Here is a 19,254-nt window from a genome sequence, read left to right as displayed (position 1 = left end):
TTCACTGCCTCTTGACAGGTTCAAGAGAGAGAGAGAAAACTGTTATCCCTCATTTAGCGCAACGTGACACCGGTTGCCTAGCAACGCGGTTTAAACATCCTTTCCCCAAACACTAAACACCAAACTGCGTCCTCTGGCTAGCTGTCATGCTAACTGAGTCTTGAACTTTTCCTTTAGTTTAGAAGGTAAGTCGTGATGAGTAGGCTATACAGGCATTTTTGTGTCGTCAATTTGGGAAAGTTGGCTAAATAATAATGAATAGAATTCAGTAGAGCATGCAGGTTAGCTGTCAGGTTTACCTTTAGTTTTAGGTTGTAGCATGTCATGTAGCATTGAGAGGCTATCTGTGTCTGTAATCAATAAACACTTTTTTTTTAAAAACACATTAAAAAGCAGTTTCCCTTCTAAGACTCAGAATGGGAAAGAAAGTGAAGGAGAGTGAAACTCCACGCAAGGACACGGTGAGAGAGAAGTGCATTAAAGCTTTTATTTCTTTCATGAAGGCCGGCTTCTCGTTTAAATATACTACAGACAAGATAACCAGAAACGTTTTCTCTCGTCCGCATCATAGTTTGAACCTGTACTTGTTGAGGGCAGGACCCCAGAAACCATAGTTCTGCTGTTGAACTCCACAGAGGACGATATCCTTGTCAAAGCATGTGAAGCAATTCACACATTTGCAGAAAAAGGTAGGAACTGTAGACTTCCCGCTGTGATCATAACAACCTACATGTTAGATTTGTGTTCTACTTTGCCCAAGAAAAGTAGAAAATTCTATTTCCTGATACGCTTTGACATGACATGTTTCTAAAAATCGTATGAATATTTTTGTTAATTCAGAGCCACGGACACAGCTTATAACATTATCAACAATTACGTTTGAATACATCCGTTATAATATACGTAGCTCTAAGCCTGCTTACTGTAATTACATTAAAACACATGCTGTGTGTTCTTCCTCTCCCAGTATAAATGCCCACAGGCAGCAGTTGTGTGTGGCATCGTGTTTTATTTTCATCTCACTGTCTCCCTCTGTTGGTAGGAGATGAGAACAAAGTCTCTCTGCTGGGACTTGGGGCATTGAAGCCTCTGAGCAAACTCATTTCTCACAACAACAAACTGATCAGACGCAATGCTTTGATGGCCTTGGGCATAATGGCTACCAACGGTGAGTCATGTGAAAATCGATGCAGATTGGTATTTACAGTTGTTTACAGAGTTGCTGCAGTTAGTTGGCTACAACATTCACTGTTTGGTTGACTTGCAGAATGATGTATAGCAGCCAGGTTGGCTAACTGAATAACTGTTTTTATATTGAAAGGTGATGTAAAAAATGCTCTGAAAAAAATGGATACCATCCCATCAATTATTGACAAACTGTCAGCTGAAGGTGCGTAATTTTAATTGAAAGTAGATAAAAACTGTTAAATAGCAGCGATACAACAAACTCAATTTTCTCTCATTTTTTAGAAGATGTAGTTGTCCATGAGTTTGCAACCCTATGCCTGGCCTCCCTGTCTGTGGACTTCATCTGTAAGGTCCAGATCTCTGATAACAAAGGCCTGCCACCTTTGATCCAGCTCCTATCCAGTCCAGACCCTGATGTCCAGAAGAACTCTCTTGAGATTATCTTCAACTTGGTTCAAGTAAATTCAAGTCTTCATTCAAGAATAGATATTTATGAGTATTTCAAATGTCTGGGGCATCGGTTGGCCTTTTGCGGTTGGGGTTGCGCAAAGCAGGCAGCCGGTTCAAGTCCAACATTCACGTCTAACTTTCCGAAATTCTTGTCATCTTTTATAATTGGTTGAACTTTATTTAAGAAGGACTACCAAAGCCTGCTGGCAGTACATGAGCTGTGTGGGATCCCTCCTCTTCTGGAACTGTTGATGTCGGATTTCCCGGTCATTCAGCATCTGGTTTTAAAGATTCTGCGTTATGTCACTACTGATGAAGAATCACGCATGACCTTCAGGGAAGAGCAAGGATTTGAGAAGCTCATGGATATACTCAGTAAAATGGTACAATATGTGTGTGAGGGAAATGTCTTTATCCTGCACTTTGAAATTTTTTTTTGTTTTTGTTGTTGAGGTCTTTAAAAGGACCTATTCCATAGCCATTTGTGGATTATCTTGAGATGGTTTGCACTTGACTTGCTTTCTCTGTCATTCAGAGTCTTCATTCTCTACATCCTTTTTGCACAACACATTTTTTTATTATTTCAGGAATTCAACGATCTTCATGCTGAGGCCTTGCAGGTGGTTTCTAACTGTTTGAGTGACAGTGAGGCTTTACGTCTAATCCAAGAGGGTGGAGGACTGACAAGGCTGATAGAGTTTATTCTCACCCCCAACACGCCTGAAATCCAGTCCAATGCTGTTATATGCATCACCAGGGTTGCAGAGAACTGTAAGAACAACTTTAAAGACCTTAACAAAAAAAATGTATTTCCATTTTTCAAACATGTAGTGATAAGGCTCTATGAACTAACTACAGTAAGTTTGTGTTTTCTGTGTGTTTTCCTTTGTACACAGCTGAGAATCGCAAGCTGCTCCATAACCAGAACATAGAGAAGGTTCTAGTAGAGCTTCTGTCTGTGCCCGATGTCAACGTGAAGGCACTTACCTGCCAAGGTGTGTCCACCATGAGCAACCACCCTGCCAGCAAAGACAGCTTCAGAGACCTGGGTACTGCATATGTAAACACCACCACCTCAAACATCAACATCACAGCCACACGGAACTGTTAGTGATTTGTATTTCTATGTTTCAGATGGAATCCCTGCAGTTGTACAGTTGCTGAATAATGACAGTTTGATTCTGAGAGAGGCAGTGACCAGTGCCCTCTTCAGCCTGACAGATAGCAACCAGCTCAATGCATTGTTAGTGAGAGAAAACACAACACTACTTACATTTCCTAACTTCCTAATAAATTAGAAAAAAAAACAGATTTTAGGGTATTTTGAGTATAAATGCTGCATGTGATAAACATTAGTTTCTAAATGCCGAAACAAAGTTTATAAAGGAGGTGACACATTTTTATTGTGTTGTATTATATGTTCTGACTCTGTATAAATTGTACGCTCTTTATGTTTGTATTTAATTTGCCATTTATTTCTGTGTTCTCCTCCAGTGCGGTGTACGAGGCAGGAGGCCATGAGCTCCTTGTCCAGCAGCTCTGTGGAAGCTGTCCCAGGACAGTGGCCAATTCTGCAGCCACGCTTGGCAACATGGCAGGACAGGAGGTCATCCGCTGCAGCATCTTGTCACATGGTGCCATACAGGCCCTGGTGGAGCCACTGAAGTCCACAAACACACAGGTCCTGGTCAGCACTATGCATTGCCTGGCAGAGTTGACCTGTGATGCAGAATCTCGGGCACAGGTTAGTGTCTAATAGCTTTTCTGAATGTTGCCTTGTTCAAAGATATTTGACTGTCTGGCATATTAAATGGAAATGTTCACTGTAAACAACAGTTTCTTTAACAGTGTAACAATATTTCATCCGATGTGCCTGACTACTTAAAAATTCACTCCCTGTCTTAAATAGCTACAAAGTGCTGGAGGCCTTCAACCACTCATCACTTTGCTGCACTCCTATAACAAGGAGGTGTTGCATAATGCATGCATGGTTATCAATGTCTGTGCCAGCGATAAGTCGACAGCTGTGGAGATGTGCAGACTTGGGTAAGACACTTGAATGACGGATAACTATGACACCAGGGCATAATGTATCAATCATGAAACATGATTCAACAAACTACAGGACGATAGGACATTTTAGACCCCTACCCTGACAGCAATGCTCTCAAGTAATGACTACAGAATTGGAGTAAACTGAAAGAAAAACCACATGTATTTGACAGAGTGGAGCAATATTGGAGTTGCCTAAAGAGCCATACATCGAGCCCTGCATTAGTTCAGGCTGCCCACAGGCGTCAATCAGCTAATCTGAGAATCGTCCAAATGCCAACCAATCATTATCACACTCTGACAACAAGACGGTCTGTTCAAATCATCTCTCTCTCTCTCTCTCTCTCTCTCTCTCTCTCTTGCATTGAATCCACTCTACTGCTAGTAATTCTCCTTCCACCACACCAACCTCCACCAGCTTCAGTCAGCACATTTTATATCCTTGGATGAATTGTTTGCATGTTATGTCTGCAAGATGTCCGTATAATTACATGCACTTTCAGGTTCTGTCCTGCCTGGGTGGAATTAAAGGTCTGAGCTCTCAGCAAAAATCTGTGGCATGCTGCACTGATACTGCTTAGTGTTAACTGTACAAACCATAGTGCAATAAATAAATAGAGTATGTGTTGATTAAATTAAGAAATGAAAAATTAATGTATAAAAGGAATAAAGCACAGAAAGCATGGTGTTGAAGCCAACTCAGTGTTCTCTCAAATGGCCAGTAGATGGCAGTATAGCACAAAACAATATGTTATGTGTAAGGTTAATGTTGCACATTCAGTTTTGACACGTTTCTATACATTCAATCATCAATGTGTATTTTGTAATCCTGCTCTGTTCATTTGTTTCTTAGAGCCCTGGAGATGCTTCAAGGCATCAACCAATCAGTGAATCGTAGGAGCTGTTTTAGTGAGTTGGCTATGAACAGCCTTCTTAAAACCAACTTGTCTGTTAAATACAGCCTGACAGGTCATCTGGCATTCACTGACAATATTAGTGATGACTTCTACGATGCTGGAAAGGTCAGTGTGAAATAAGTTATCTCATGGAATTCAAGGTGAAAGCTGTGTTGTCATATCTATATTCATGCACAGTTTACTGCATTGTTGTTTTATGTTCATACTTTTGAGGACTTTATTATTGTGTAATTTACTGTTGGGGTTTTTATATCATATAAAGCAGTTTGGGACTTTAATTTTGATAAGTGCTTTTTTAATGAACTTTACTTTTTTTTTTATTACTATGGTAACGTGAACTCCTCTCACCAGCACCATCACAAACTTTTGAAAACCTGACATGCGAAGATATTTGAAGTTTGAAGTTTCTCTCTCTCTCTCTCAGGCCTGTGCAGGTCAAAGGATATTGACTCTGGAAGAGTTGTCCAAGCAGCCTGTCAACCAGTACCGCCCATTTATTGTTGTCAACACAACAAAAGCAAAGTTTGTTTTATGAATTTTTATTATTATTTTTTAAATTGGAAAAAAAGTCCTTAAAACCTCGGAAGGAAAACATTGTTTTCTTTTTCAACAACTGCTCGCCCGAGTCAGTGTCTTTTCCTTTCACACTACAAGCGAAGTGAGAAACTTGTAGAACAATTACCCAAATAGTGTTGGAGCCTTGACTGAGGCTTGGCAGACTTCCTACGCTACCAGCCATTGTTTGTTGTGCCTTTCCCCCTCCCCTTTTCTTCTCCAATCAAGCTCTCCTCTCCTGCTATCCTTCAGTGTGCCCAGTGTTACCGTGGCCTCACGGGGTAAATGTTCCCCTTTTTAAAGATGGCAACAGTAATAGAGCCTTCAAAGTCAGTGTCCATGCGCAAACACCACCAACGATCATCCTGCTCATAATATGCATGCACGTTGAGTCAGACACAAAGAACACAGAACGTGTTAAAGGCTATACATATCTTCAACCTCGATAGCTTCCAGTATTTTGATGAATTAACATTCCCAAAGTTACCCTCAGGGTGCCTCAGGCGCAGCCCATTTCTAACATGCACCCTTGAGCCTGCAAACACACAACACCTCAGGCATTTTTAAGTAGTGCATTACGTAATCTATCCATTTTCTCACCAATGGCTTCTTGTGACCTCAGTTTCACTTTTGTATCACGTGATTATATGTTTTAGCACATTTAATCGAGGCTTTCTTAAACAGTACAGTGATTTCACCAGGAAGTTCAGCTTCCCTAGTGAACGTTTGCTCATGTTTGTCTGCAGATTATAGACACGAGTACTAATAAGACATGACAGTAAGGCAGCTCCAGCAGTTTTGCAATCATCATTAAAATCTTCTAAAAAGTGAGAAGTTCTCTCTGAAAAAGAAAATGAAGTGTATCTGTTCTAGTAATGTGTGCAGGAATTAAAGATAGCATGATGTTTTTGACTAGAATGTATGCATGCTCACTTGTTTTTTTTTTTTTTTTTTTTTTTACATGTGCAGTGAACAGTAAAAAAGGCATGGCATGTTTTAGTTCACTTTAGTGTTTTCTCTCTGCAGAGAGACAATGATGCGAGTAAAGAGGCAGAGTAACCCATCAGAAACAGACACCACTAAGGCAGACAATAGGACACCTCGGTGAGTTAGTGTGCAGGAGACAGGGATGTAACTTGTAAGTACAGTTAGTTAAAACCATTTGATGCTCGTCTCTTTTTTAAGAAACTTGTATAGTTTTCTTGGTTGTAATTACTGCCTCTTGAAATAGGAGAGAGAAGAAGAAAGAGGATGACAAACAGGAAGAGGAGACTGAGCTGGAATCTCCTGCAGAAAAATCATTGACGATGATGAATGACATGTCATTACAGCTTCTAGCGAAAAAGGCAAAAAAATCCATCCTCCCACTAAATGATGAACGAGAGCAGTATTCTGCTCTGGCCAGGTAACCAATTTGTGCATTTGGCATCTAACCAACATGCAGGCTTGTCACTAAAAGAGTGAAGAAAATCACCTCTCGATTGATTGGCAGAATTTTTCTCAAACGTTTTTGTTTTTTTAAATGGTTTTTGGTTGACAGGTTGGTCAGCACAGCCATGGGTGGAGCATGGGAGATGGAAAGGTTGCACGAGTTTGCATGGGTGCTGCACATCAGCAAGCTGAAATATAAGCTCCAGTCTAATGTTGTTCCCATTGGTTTAATCAGAAAGGGAATCTACTGCCATAGGGCACTTCTCTTTAAGGTAACACACTGCATCGCCAGCTTGTTTAGTGAATTAACCATTCCCTTTCTTTTAGACATAAGATTTAACATCTACTTTAAGCACCTTCTCTCCCCTCTCTAACTTTCCAGTGTCTGGCTGATTGCATTGGACTGAGCTGCACGCTTGTTCGGGGTGAGTACAACCGCGCTTGGAACGACGTCCTTCTCTTTGATGGAAATTCATCAAGCAATGGACCGTGCCGCTATATAGTAGACCTCATGCACCAGCCTGGAAACCTGTTAAAGACTAATAGCCCTGCTGCTGAGCAATACCAGACTTTTTAGAACAACACTCGAGTTGTGCCGAAATAGTACATACTGCTCAACAGGCATTATTGAGCTGCATCATATATCATTTGTACTGTATTACCTGTATGGCAGATCATTAAACAATCTGTTGATATCTAAGTAAATGTATGCCACAAAATCTGTGACATATTAGTCTCTTTAACCCTCTTTGATGTTTATATAGTGATTTGACTGAGGTTTTTATGTGTTTTTAGACACAATATGAAGGCTGATGTTGACTTAATTTCCTATAGTTTCTTTGGCAGTAAACTGTAAAAAATATATATATGAGAAAAACATCTTAAATCACGTAAGTCTTATTAAGAGTCATATTTACTGGAATAGTTTTTCAAATCATATTCACACAGTCCAAGTTCTATGTGATGGGTTGAAATCGACTATTCCTGGAAATGTAGGACGGTGGAACGTAATTTATTAAGGATTCAGGCAATCACATTTTAGATAAAGTGATCATTGTCACAAATGTTTATTTCTCCACCAAAAGAGTGTCGTAACTCATGTTGGTACTAAAGCCAGGTGGGGTTAAACAACGGTCACTTACCACAGTAGAAGCACATCCATGGTATTTACTCTCAACTTCAACTGAGGGCAGATCATTTGAAACGAGAATAATGTGTTGGGCTATGGATCGTTAATTTTGCATGGGAAACGTTGCATTCTAGGATTAGTCTACTCGTCCCCAGATTACTATCTAGGAGAGATATGCATCGGCATACTAATAGCTGTCATTGTATTTCCTGATGAACACCCTGATTATTTTTGATTAATAAACAAGATAACTTGTCAAAGGAATCACCACCATTTCCTCCAATAAAGCCCTTTTCTATCCGTAAAGCAGCATGCTCATAATCTAACAATAAAGTGAGTCCAGTCGACTTTGAACTGCATATGTGGAGGAGGGATTTTTGACCGGGTCATCGAGTCAGCATCAGCCCAGAGAGGACCAGCGCGAACCTGCCGCGGCGGAAACGCTTCATCTACTCATCTTGTGACGTGTGCACTTGACTTCACACACACACACACACACACACACACACACACACACTTGACTCTGTAGCAGCAAACATGTCCCGCTTGGCCGCTCGTCGTCTCTTCACAGTCCTTTCTCATCGGGCTACAGCTAGATCCCGGGTGTTACCGAGGACGATTCCTGTATTTTTTCGCCCTGTATGCACATCTCAAGGTATTAGATTAATTTTATTCTTTGCCTTTAATCTGTAACTTTACCAGTTATCGCATGTTGTAGCTGAAGCATGACTCCTGCAGGTTCGCTGTGCAGCATTTCTGTGACGAGTTTAAATATCGAGCCTTTTTCGAGCGCAGTCAGCGCACTAACAAAAAGAAACAATCGGCTACAAGTTATTTATTTTTAAAAATCTGAAAAGGTGCTTCCGTTTGTTTATGAACGGCTACCTTTGAGAGTTACATAACTTTGAAGTTTCTATAAAACAATATTAGAAGCATTATGGCTTTTATGTTTACACATTATAGTGCTGTATACATTTATTTATAATACAATAGTATACAGGCTATACCTTTAATCTGAACGATTGATTTTAATGTATTTCCAGTATGTTATATTAATACCAAGATTTCTGGCTTCATCATTGTGACCTCTGCTCTGCAGGCCTGCTGTCTCTCACCCGTTACAATGAGACTACAGACTGGCACAAAAAACTGACCCCAGAACAGTATGTAGTCACCAGAGAGAAGGGGACAGAGGAGGTGAGTACCATACTAATTTCAAGGTGCTGCTCCAGGCATGAAGAGGGGTAAAAAGAGAAAAGGGAGTCTGAAGAGGAGCAATGAGTCTCCTCTTCAGGAAGATGTGTGCCTAGACAAAAAAAAATGCTGTTTAAAACTTTTTTAGGAATCTCATAGCTTCAATTGTACTTCTAATAAGAGGTAATACTATCAATTTAACAAGTCTGCATCTTCAGTGGCCAAGCAAAACATACAATCACTGTTAAAAGTTAATACAACTTTTTCCTTGGTTTAAGATGTATGAATGCATGTCAGGCCAACATTATCTCAGCCTGACCCACATATAGTCTCATAAAACCAGCAAACATGGACTTTGTTCAGTACTGTTAACCTGAGTCAGGGTCAACCAATCCAGATACAATTACTGTACTAACCCTACCAAATCATTAGCTTAAAGAAACTGTTGTTAAACCTCGAATATTACTCCTGTGTTTTTACTTCTAAATGTGTGTGTCTTTAGCCTTTTAGTGGGATCTACCTAAACCATTCTGAAGAGGGGATGTACCACTGTGTCTGCTGTGATTCTCCTCTTTTCAGGTAAAATAGCAGAAAACGAATAGTTCATAATGTTTTATGTGGCATGACATAAAACATCTTTGTTGAAAAATACTATTATTCTCTCTTTTTTTTTTACTACAGCAATGTTGAATGGAAGCTATAAGCCTTGCCAACAAACAGCCCAAGGATTGTTCAATGTGTTCGATTGTTATAAAATACATAAACTGATGGTAATGTAGGACATTTTCCTTCCTTTTGTAGTTCAGAAGCTAAGTATGACTCTGGGACAGGCTGGCCTGCATTTAAAGAGGCTCATGGGACATGGGAGAGGGATGAAAGCCACGCCTCAATCATTCGTCGCCCTGACAACAGCCTGGGAACTGCGAGTACAGAGGTCCTTTGTAAAACTGTGAGTAGTGTTCTGAGCTTCGAGGACAAAGTTCATGTTTGCTTACGTTTTCCAGTTAATATAGAAACGTCAACTGTCTCATTGTGCTTTTTTGTTTGTTTGATGCAGTGCGATGCCCACCTGGGTCATGTGTTTGAAGATGGGCCAGACCCCACAGGTCAGCGGTTCTGTATCAACAGTGTAGCTCTCACATTTAAACCCCGAGAAAACCTCAAGCCCAACTTGCCAGAGGAAAACTAACACACTGAACACACACTTGCTCCATGTTTTGATGCAGACCAGTCGGTTTTAGGAGGCTAAATGTAGATGAATGTTGAATTATTATGGTGTTGAATTATACAATATGTTTATAACAAAGGTTTTAAGGGTATGGATTTAGAAGGGAATTCACTTCCTGTGGTTTGATTAACTGAACTCAGCTCAGTCTCTTGTGGAGGTTTGAATAAATGCACCGGGGTTCAGGTAATACTCTGCAGACATTTCCATTAACTCAAGCTGTAGACCATCAGCCTCTCAGCTCAACCCTTTAATAAAAAACACACTTTCAAACCAAGCTTGAATTTTTTAGAATTGTTTTACAATCTTGTTAATAAAAAAATGAATGAATGAAAGGTAAATTATGTTTGTCCCGATTTATACTTTGAAACAATTTGGAATAATGTCTAAACCCATAATGTATAAACACACTATCACAAAGTGCACAAGGCCTAAATAATTTGTAATATTTTTTTTGTGAAGATTTAAAACACAGGAAGTTGTACTTGTGTTCAGGGTTATCTGTCTGATGTCACAGTTACAGATAACATGAATTTGTTATGTAATTGCCAATAAATGTATGTTCTTTTTGTTTTCTAAATCGTTCATTATTATTAGGATAATCAGGTCAACACCTAATGGCATTGTACGACATTCAGTAGAAATGCAGTATAAACTCATCAGTGCCAGTAAACCAAGTTAATATTTAATCAAACATGTTTCCCAATGTTTGCCTCCTGCTCCTCTTTGTGTATGTGCTCTATCAGTGGCTGTTTAAAGTTGAGTAGTTCAGACTGAAAAACATAGACTACAGACAGAAAGGTTAAACACAACAACCAATAGTTGACCAGTAAGAGTGCAGGTACCTGCGGAGCCCTAAAGGAGAATACTGACCGTTGGAGGTTTTATTGCGAGTGCTAGGATGGTTGGAGTGTGGCGTTGGATGCTGCTGGTGGTGGGGTTGATGTGTGTAGGTTTGTGGGGTTCCACGGAGGCGGTAGGAGGGGCTGTAAGTCGACCACGACCCCAAAGGCGACCAAAGAAGAAGCCAAAGGTTGATCCTATTGACCTGGCCCCAACTGCACAGAACATAGATATACAGCGGGTAAGACACTAGAGATCAAACACTGTACACTGCTGTTTGTTTGGTTGGTTTATGGTATTACCTTTGTCTTTATCAATGTCTTTGTTTATACTACTGCTAATTTTGAGACTCTTGTCATTCAAATGTTTTTGCTTTGAACCTTAAAATCAAGCTAGAATCTGACAGGTAGACTATTTGCATTATTATATTATAACTTCTATTTAAAATGAATAGAGACAAAACAAGATGTTGATGGAGAAGTTTCACTAAAACGATAAATGATCTATTAAAAAGAAGATAATTGTTAAAAGACTGCAGCACTCTGATGTTCGATTGCGTTTCTCATTTACTAGTATTTGTGAGTATACTATTCAGTACACTATGCATTGATTAAGGAGTTAAATAACAGGAAACATCATCAGATGTTGAAATAAATGTAAGTAAAAATGTATTAGATAACATAATACCATCAAGGAGTTTCAAAATCGATGTATTTAGGAACATTAAATATACCATCATTTTATAATTTGCAAATTGTGAATGATCTTTCTTTCCATCCAGCTCTTCTGCTCAGAAGTAGTTCAGTTATCATTAGCCATAACCACTGGGACTAACAACTAGTAGAATCTTCATAGCCTTACTCAGAGTAAAATGGAATGTGGACATGCTTGTGTAATAGTCAATATTATGTATTAAGCAACACGGGCCTTTTTAGTGAAATATTATTTGAGCACAACACAGGATGTTTGAAGCAGACTTTTTGTTTTATCATCAGATAGACTTTTAACTTGTATTTTCAATTTTCAGACAAAGGGCCAATCCTTTGTAGATGAGACTTGTAGACTCAATCATAGGTCAAAACTTTCGGTTATGGAGAGAGAAACTGACTTATGTCTGCCTCCAAAATGTGTTTTCTATTTCCAAATACTCTTCCTGACAGCTTTGGAGAATTTATGAATTTCTTGATACATTTTTCTGCTTATCTGTGTTGCAGATGGCAGGAAGGTGGTACTTACTTAACACTGCGTCCAAATGCTCTTTCCTGATTAATCATGGAACCAAAGTGGAGCCCACACTAATGACCCTCACTCTTAACTCTGACCAAACGTTGTCTGTCAGCACCAAAACGCGGCAGTAAGTACCAATGTATGAGTTTAGATTGAACTGCTTGGCGATTCTTGTGTACCTTTATTTACCAGCAGAGGGGGCCATTATGCCACCCTTTTTCCTTTCTGTGCTCTTGCTTCATTCCTCCACCACATGTTCGGTTATTGAGTTATCTCAAAAAGGAGGAAGTGGGACCATATAATCCTTTAGTTTATTACAAAAACACTCTCATGTCATGTTGACCTAACTTTTGCCAAACCAAAGGGTACAAATTGCACAATTGAAAATTTGAAAAATATGGCTGTTTTTTTTGTAAGACATTCTAAAAATATCTGTTGCAATTTGAAGGTCACGCTGTTTTGGTCTATGCTAAAGATGAAGTCTTACTGGTTCTTCTTGAGCAACACTAATTTGAGGTTTTCTGACAAAACATCTGGTTATTGTGAAACACTAAATATATGAAAAGTAAATCAACATTTTTCAATTCTTTATGGTCTCTTGCAGTAGTTAAATCTTATTTATTCCCATTTGATGCCTGTTTTAATTGAATGTTTCTCTGACACAAACTTGTCTCTCCTAAGTAATCATCTGTGTTGGGAGATTTTACAAGTCTACAATCTCTCCCCAACCCCAGGCAAGCTGACACTTAAAGGTCAATGCCACTCTTTTGTTACATTTGATGCATTATGTGCAGAATCCCTTTGTGTGACAGTTCTTTTTATTGTGTCCACCAGGCTCTCGGCCTGAGCTCAACACTGAGATAGTGGTCGGGGAGACGGACTATGATAACTATGCCATCATGTACTACCAGAAACAAGACAAAATCACCATGAAACTCTATGGTGGGGTCCTTGTTCCTTTGAACCATGTTTGGTGTATTAGATCTTTTAAAAAATGCCATGCTGCTGACCATGTTTTGCTGCACTGCATGTATAGAATATGCAGTTCTGATTGTCTAATGTTTGAGTTGTCCTCTGCATGCAGGCAGGTCTGTGGATGATCTGTCAGAGCCGATGTTGACCAAGTTTGAGCAGCTTGCTGAAAAACAAAAACTGGGGCTGGCTTACCTCTTCCCCTTCCCCACTTACAGTAAGTCCATGCACACCTGAAAGATAACATGATCCATGTTAACAGCCTGTCTGCAGGAGGATTGTTAAAGTAGACTAGAACAGCTTGTGCTTCTTTTTTAAAATGGAATAAAAACTACATCCACACTCAGTGATTTCTCATCACTCGATCAGTTAAGGCAGACTTTCATTCATAATGTGTGAGTGTCATGTTTGTGGAAAAACATGGACAATTCAAGACAAGGCAAAATGAAAAAAACAAAGCTTACTTCTTTTCAAGGATAAAACAAGTCCAACTAACTACAAGCATAAAGGAACACTAAAACTAAATAGACATATGGGTAATTAAACGCAGATGAGACTAACAACACAGGTGAAGACATTCAGGGCAATCAAAAGGGACCAGACAAAAGGAGGAAGTAAGACAAGATACACTAGAGATGAGAACTACAAAATAAAACAGGAAACACTAAAGACACAAAGAACTCAAGAATGTCACTGTAATTAGGACACAGAGAAACACAAGGATAACAAATGATCAAATATAACAGGAAATACTGAAGCAATAATCGAAGTATAAAACTAAACAACAAACCATGACATTCAGGAAGTACTGCTTTGCCTCCTATTTTTTGTTTTTTTGGTCTTGCTTTGTTATGTTTTGTCTTGTTGCGAGTGTCTGTCGTTACATGTTTTGGCCTGCGATGTCGGGATTTTTCTGTTGTGTAATTTTGAAAAACTAAATAAAAAAATGAATATATATATACATATATTTAAAAAAGAAAGAAATAAGTGTTATTTTCTTCTTCTTCCCCAGGTCACTGTGGCGAGGTGGACCAGGACCATATAATCAGTATGTTTAATACAGCAATACAGGCAGCTACAATTCTGTGATAGAGGAAAATAATAATGGCATAAAAACAATATGTTTTTTTATTTCATCCACGTGACACGAGGCCATGAGAAAGAGTGTCACTCAAACAAGAAGAGATTGTATAGAATAAGCCGAAGTTATGTAACCGTCAGTGCAGCCTGCTGGTTTAATTTATAGTCAGAGCTGATGGCAGACAGGTCATTTTACACCGCAGTACATTCAGAATCAGGCTCATGTAATAGAACTCCTGACAGATTTCACGCATTTCTTTCCCACTAAGTGTAACTGTTAGAAGTTAAATGTTGTTCATTGTTTCCCAGAACATATTCATGTTAAGTTAGCTTGTTCAGTTTGAGTTTTTAAGGGTATTATTTGTGGAGAAAATTTACGAAAATCCTCACATGACGTTTTGTGGAGGTATAGCATAGATTCAGTGGCGATACGTCAAGATGTTACAAGAAAAAGAGAGAAAAAGAGTTCCAGAAAGAGAGGGGAGTGACTCCAAGAGGAAACAAATGACCTATTGTGACCTTTCCAAATACTTTTCCTGTTTTTTCCTGCAGGCTGCGCATGTGTTGGATTCAACTTGTGTAACAATTGTTATTTAAACACAGTCAACATGTTATCTAATCTGGAAAAGAAAACCGCTGCCGATGCAATTAAAACGTAACTCTTTGATTTACAGATTGTGTCCCAACATGCTGAGGAGGCTGTGACATATCCTGCAGGCTGGGCGGTTTCAATTTTCTAATCTGAATATGGAATGATTCTAAAAATCAATAAAAAATGTTGCACGACTGCACCAGGTTTTGCTTGTTTTAAAACGGTATAACTCAGTTCACAAATCAGGTCCATAATGATAAAAATCCTTAAAAGTTTATACTAATTAATGTTAACTGCTCTGTCCCCTTTTTACTAAAATAAATATTTAAACATCGCATGAGATGTATTCTTGTTTACAACAAAATGCTATTTGCATTACTGATGGGATTATTAATATTAAACAAAATTAAGGAAGTTAAATACAACATTGTCCACAGTTTAAACACTTTTTTTTGGGTCTAAACTTATTTTTGGGACTTCATTGTAGAGATAGGATAGTGGATATAGTTTTAGTCAGGGAGAGTCAGTAGAATGATGTGGAAAAGGAGCCATAGCTCAGACTTAAACCTGGGCCACCTATTTGTATTACATTTCTTCTCAGTTGAAACATTTTACTCTCTTAATAAAAAAACGGTCATTTCGTGAGCCATCACATGCATAATGTGAATCAAACTGTCACAATGTGCTGCATACACATTACATAAATTGCACTGATACGGAGTTTTCGAATGTCTGCTCGAAACTGATGAATTCATGGACTTGCTGTCCAGAGATTACCACCAAAGTTACTTAATGTTATTGTGATGCTTTAGTATTACACTGCACAAAGTAATACAGGAAAGATTACATGTTGTTCCATGCACGTGTGTTAAGATTCATTTTCCCTTGTGCATTTTAGCTTTACAGTGTGAAAAACTATTACGGTCAGGTTTTACAGGCACACAACATTCAGTTCAAACTGGAAACCAACAGGATGATTCAGTGAGCGCTCATTGTATGTTTAAACATAGGTCAAAAACTGTCACTGTTCAGTGTCATCTGGAATGTTTAATGTTGCTGCCAAACACTTCTTTTTAAATAAAAAAAAACTGTTACATCAGCATATCTGTGTGCACCTGGGGTGTGAGTCAGGACACATAGGAAGGGTAGGGGGGGGAGCAAGCGTTAATGCAGATCAGATGTGCCGTTCTAAAGGGGTTGAGAGGGTTCTGTTACAAAACGAGGTTACCAAATATGCATCTCAAAGCTGCTCCTAGCTCCACCCAGCACCTCTGTCCCGTGTGTGTGTGTGTTACATAACCAGCTGATTGCAAGTCAGCTCCTGTCTTGTCTCATAACAAAGGGAGCTCTGATGGGTCCATCAATGCATTCTTGCAAGTTAAGATTTTCCAACCAATCAACACATGATTAACTCCTAAATTATACACATTGCTCTATAAAGTGATTTAGTGGCCAGTAAGACAAAGATGTTTTAAACATTTCATTTTTGTTAAATATGACTCAACTCTTTTTCTCAAACTGTAAAACAGTAAAAATAGTTTTATGGATCTACTTTAAAAGCATTACATGAATTGCACCAGTTGAATCATTGTATGCAACACTGGCAGCATTGTTATATGAGCGCTAAACATCTCCACTGCTTGCAATGCAATGCTGCATTAAATCCATTTTCACTACAATTGATTGAGACAGTTCTTTTTATCTTATTTAAAGTTGATATAAGCAGTTTGTCATGGATGCACATGTTTATTAAAAGAGCTTCTAGTGTCTCATTTCTCCAGGAGCACTTCTGTACTTAATTTATCTTATTTTTGGTTTATAGTGAATAACTATTCACTCTTATAACAGCTGTTTTGATAGTCACAGCATGCTTCTCTTAAAGGCAGAAGGGGAGGGGTGTAAAAAGAGTACTGTTATGTACCCCTTTATCCCCCGTTTCCACCACTTTCTCCTCCCCCATCCACACGTGCCAGTTGTGTAACAGCAGTGATTTGCATTGCTGTGGGTGAAGACCAGAGAGTTTTTGTAATACAGAAAACAAAGCAGTAGGAGGGAGGAGGTAGGAGGAGACGGAAAGAGAAGGAGGAGGGGGAAAAGGGGGCACGACAGGATATAAGGAGCCTCCAGTCTCATTATTTCTTTACACTTCTTCCTGCAACTCCACTTGCTGCTGAAGGAACACAGAACATAAAAGAGGAACCATGAGGAACACCATGCTGAGGATGCTGGCCGCGCTGATGTGCGCTCTGTCGGTCTGCGCTGATGTCATGCCTGTCGCAGACTTTGACCTGCAGAAGGTAAGAGACATGCAGAAATTAACTTATTTTTTACAAATATAGGAAATCAAGGAGTCAAAAGAGTATGGGAGAGTGATGGTATCTTTAATTTTCTGACATTCAATGTAAATGCATCTTGTTTTTCAAGTATAAGTAATATGGAAAGTACAGAATACCCAGAAATTAAAAAAAAAAATTGTAATTTAAATGCATTTAAAGTGACTTATCCCCCCCCTGTCTTTCAGATGGCAGGCAAGTGGTATCTTGTTGGTTTTGCCACCAATGCGCCGTGGTTTGTGAACCACAAAGCAGGCATGAAGATGGGAACTGCTGTAGTAACACCAACTGAAGGAGGAGACATGGACCTCTCATACGCAAACCTGAAGTGAGTAATGTCTTCAAATCACTATTTTGGAATCGAAAAAAAAAAGCAGAGTCTGATAATTGCATTTCCTTTCTCTAATAGTGCTGATGGAACCTGCTGGAGAATGACTCACCTGGCAAAAAAGACAGACACTCCTGGACGCTTCACCTTCCACAGCCAGCGTGAGTATAGCCCCACAAATGCTTACACACCATAAACACAAGAAGATTCAGCAGTCTGACCTGTCAATTTCTGATCTCCTCAGTTTGGAACAATGATAACGACATGCGCATATATGATATTGTGTACGATGACTACGCTCTGGTCCACACAATCAAGACAAAGGAAGGAGTGTCTGAGGTTCTTAACAAGCTTTACAGTAAGTTCAGATCAGTCACAGCACAACAGCATTACAGAAAAATTCTGTGTGGCTTTTTTTTAAAGTTAAAGAAACCTGTCTTTTGAATTCAGGCCGTTCCTCTGAGGTCAATGATGTCGTGCAGCAGAAGTTTGTAGAGTTGTCTCTTAGTACTGGCATCCTTCCTGACAACGTGGCCATCCTGCCTAAAAATGGTGAGTCATCAGAACTTAAATAATATAAATGCATTTACAGAAACGGGTATAGGTGTTTTCTCATTGGCCTTTTTTGTTGTTTTAGCTGAATGTCCTGAGGTCTAGAGATTCCCCTGCTGCTCCCAATCATCCAATCTGCTTCATCTCAGAAGAGTCTGATTCCTCCCAGACTGGAGTCTCTGACATCACAAACATACTTCTGAGACAATCCACTATTTGCTTCAATCCCCATGCACACCAAAGATCACTTCTGGTCCTAATAAGACCTCAATCTCTTCATTTTGGCGTGTTAACTGCTGCATCAGAGTGGAACAAAAAAGGTCTGACTGTGAAATTAAGGGAAGGAAAACTTGAGATAATGAAAGCTGCCAATTTCTTAATGTGTGTATTTTTTTAACTGCTGACTCTTGTCGTTTTATTTTTGTTGAAACATGCTCAATAAAATTACTGAAAAACATTTTGATGTTCAGAATGATCCTTTTGGTACAAAGTGGTAACTCGTCGTTACATTGCATATTGAGAAAAAGCCACCAAAGATTTAAGAGTGAACAACACCTAGTGCTTAATTTAATTGCATGACAGTGGTTCTGTCTGTGACCCTCTGACTAGGGTAACTAAATCAGCAATATATAAAAAGTTATAAAAAAGTTAATCAAAAATGAATAAATAAAATGAAAGTAATTATAAAGGTAAGAGACATGCAGAAAATCCAACATGCACAGTATTAGATTCAGACAAAACATTCAAATAAATGCACTCAGATAGGAATGATCAGTTGAAGCCAGAAACCCCTTATTTTTGGTTCTTTACTACAGAATAACTTTAACATTACATTCAGTCTTGTGCATATTCATGAATATATAGAGCTCTCTGCAAAAAAAAAAAAAAAATCAAAAACTTTATTTGTCCCCGGAGCGAATTATTTTTTTTATTTTTTATTTTTACAATATTCACAAAGCCTGCTCCTCATGACACATTTTAAGGAGGTTCATTTTGTAAGAATTTGTAAGTTATGATTAAATCCTGGTGAAGAAAAAAGTCCTTTACAGCATCTCCGCAAGAGAGATCCTCAGTAGTAGTGAGGATGTCTTTTAACAGGCTTAAGAGTTTCTCAAGCTGAGGAGAAAATGAAGACAAACTACAAAGAATATTATTCACTCACAGTTGCGACGAAATGACGACAATC

The 19,254-nt window shown here is 38.9% G+C and overlaps 4 protein-coding genes across 8 annotated transcripts; all 4 read left to right on the top strand.

Moving 5' to 3' along the window:
* Window positions 1–75: 75 nt before the first annotated feature.
* Window positions 76–7,298, top strand: armc3 (armadillo repeat containing 3). 5 transcript variants are annotated; one of them, XM_079361864.1, is made up of 18 exons: window positions 76–185; window positions 410–461; window positions 572–689; window positions 1,043–1,168; window positions 1,322–1,390; window positions 1,471–1,646; window positions 1,827–2,021; window positions 2,226–2,409; window positions 2,535–2,687; window positions 2,773–2,881; window positions 3,133–3,382; window positions 3,548–3,684; window positions 4,544–4,712; window positions 5,032–5,129; window positions 6,189–6,266; window positions 6,394–6,567; window positions 6,703–6,865; window positions 6,976–7,298. In XM_079361864.1, the coding sequence occupies exons 2-18, from the start codon at window positions 417–419 to the stop codon at window positions 7,168–7,170; spliced, it is 2,439 nt and encodes an 812-aa protein (XP_079217990.1). In that variant the 5' UTR covers window positions 76–185; window positions 410–416; the 3' UTR covers window positions 7,171–7,298. The 5 variants fall into 5 exon arrangements, with proteins under 5 accessions (XP_079217990.1, XP_079217987.1, XP_079217991.1 ...); XM_079361861.1 differs by having other exon boundaries at window positions 1,824–2,021; XM_079361862.1 differs by having other exon boundaries at window positions 80–185; window positions 397–461; window positions 1,824–2,021.
* A 264-nt stretch (window positions 7,299–7,562) lies between these two features.
* On the top strand, window positions 7,563–10,721 carry msrb2 (methionine sulfoxide reductase B2). Its single transcript, XM_079361827.1, has 5 exons — window positions 7,563–8,377; window positions 8,822–8,919; window positions 9,419–9,495; window positions 9,718–9,865; window positions 9,974–10,721. The coding sequence occupies exons 1-5, from the start codon at window positions 8,260–8,262 to the stop codon at window positions 10,103–10,105; spliced, it is 573 nt and encodes a 190-aa protein (XP_079217953.1). The 5' UTR covers window positions 7,563–8,259; the 3' UTR covers window positions 10,106–10,721.
* Window positions 10,722–10,924: 203 nt separating this feature from the next.
* Window positions 10,925–15,054, top strand: c8g (complement component 8, gamma polypeptide). Its single transcript, XM_079361826.1, has 7 exons — window positions 10,925–11,225; window positions 12,199–12,338; window positions 12,893–12,963; window positions 13,046–13,153; window positions 13,296–13,400; window positions 14,196–14,231; window positions 14,938–15,054. The coding sequence occupies exons 1-7, from the start codon at window positions 11,043–11,045 to the stop codon at window positions 14,955–14,957; spliced, it is 663 nt and encodes a 220-aa protein (XP_079217952.1). The 5' UTR covers window positions 10,925–11,042; the 3' UTR covers window positions 14,958–15,054.
* Window positions 15,055–16,986: 1,932 nt separating this feature from the next.
* Window positions 16,987–18,525, top strand: LOC306834966 (lipocalin-like). The gene is made up of 6 exons (XM_079361312.1): window positions 16,987–17,152; window positions 17,377–17,516; window positions 17,598–17,677; window positions 17,761–17,874; window positions 17,967–18,068; window positions 18,154–18,525. The coding sequence occupies exons 1-6, from the start codon at window positions 17,057–17,059 to the stop codon at window positions 18,171–18,173; spliced, it is 552 nt and encodes a 183-aa protein (XP_079217438.1). The 5' UTR covers window positions 16,987–17,056; the 3' UTR covers window positions 18,174–18,525.
* The last annotated feature ends 729 nt before the right edge of the window (window positions 18,526–19,254 follow it).

This window comes from Symphodus melops (assembly GCF_947650265.1).
Source record: "Symphodus melops genome assembly, chromosome: 14".
Taxonomy (NCBI): Eukaryota; Metazoa; Chordata; class Actinopteri; order Labriformes; family Labridae; genus Symphodus; species Symphodus melops.
Note: the sequence above shows the minus strand (reverse complement) of the source record. Positions and strands in the feature narration are given on the sequence as shown.

Bases quoted from the DNA above. Each gene is read 5' to 3' on its own strand.
- armc3 (XM_079361861.1), top strand. From the start codon at position 417: ATGGGAAAGAAAGTGAAGGAGAGTGAAACTCCACGCAAGGACACG. The intron at 3,383-3,547 runs GTTAGTGTCTAA...TGTCTTAAATAG, and splicing joins ATGCAGAATCTCGGGCACAG to CTACAAAGTGCTGGAGGCCT. The intron at 6,267-6,393 runs GTGAGTTAGTGT...CTCTTGAAATAG, and splicing joins GCAGACAATAGGACACCTCG to GAGAGAGAAGAAGAAAGAGG.
- msrb2 (XM_079361827.1), top strand. From the start codon at position 8,260: ATGTCCCGCTTGGCCGCTCGTCGTCTCTTCACAGTCCTTTCTCATCGG. The intron at 8,920-9,418 runs GTGAGTACCATA...GTGTGTCTTTAG, and splicing joins GAGAGAAGGGGACAGAGGAG to CCTTTTAGTGGGATCTACCT. The intron at 9,866-9,973 runs GTGAGTAGTGTT...TGTTTGATGCAG, and splicing joins CAGAGGTCCTTTGTAAAACT to TGCGATGCCCACCTGGGTCA.
- c8g (XM_079361826.1), top strand. From the start codon at position 11,043: ATGGTTGGAGTGTGGCGTTGGATGCTGCTGGTGGTGGGGTTGATGTGT. The intron at 12,964-13,045 runs GTCAATGCCACT...TGTGTCCACCAG, and splicing joins AGGCAAGCTGACACTTAAAG to GCTCTCGGCCTGAGCTCAAC. The intron at 13,154-13,295 runs GTGGGGTCCTTG...CTCTGCATGCAG, and splicing joins AATCACCATGAAACTCTATG to GCAGGTCTGTGGATGATCTG.
- LOC306834966 (XM_079361312.1), top strand. From the start codon at position 17,057: ATGAGGAACACCATGCTGAGGATGCTGGCCGCGCTGATGTGCGCTCTG. The intron at 17,517-17,597 runs GTGAGTAATGTC...TTTCTCTAATAG, and splicing joins CTCTCATACGCAAACCTGAA to TGCTGATGGAACCTGCTGGA. The intron at 18,069-18,153 runs GTGAGTCATCAG...TTGTTGTTTTAG, and splicing joins GGCCATCCTGCCTAAAAATG to CTGAATGTCCTGAGGTCTAG.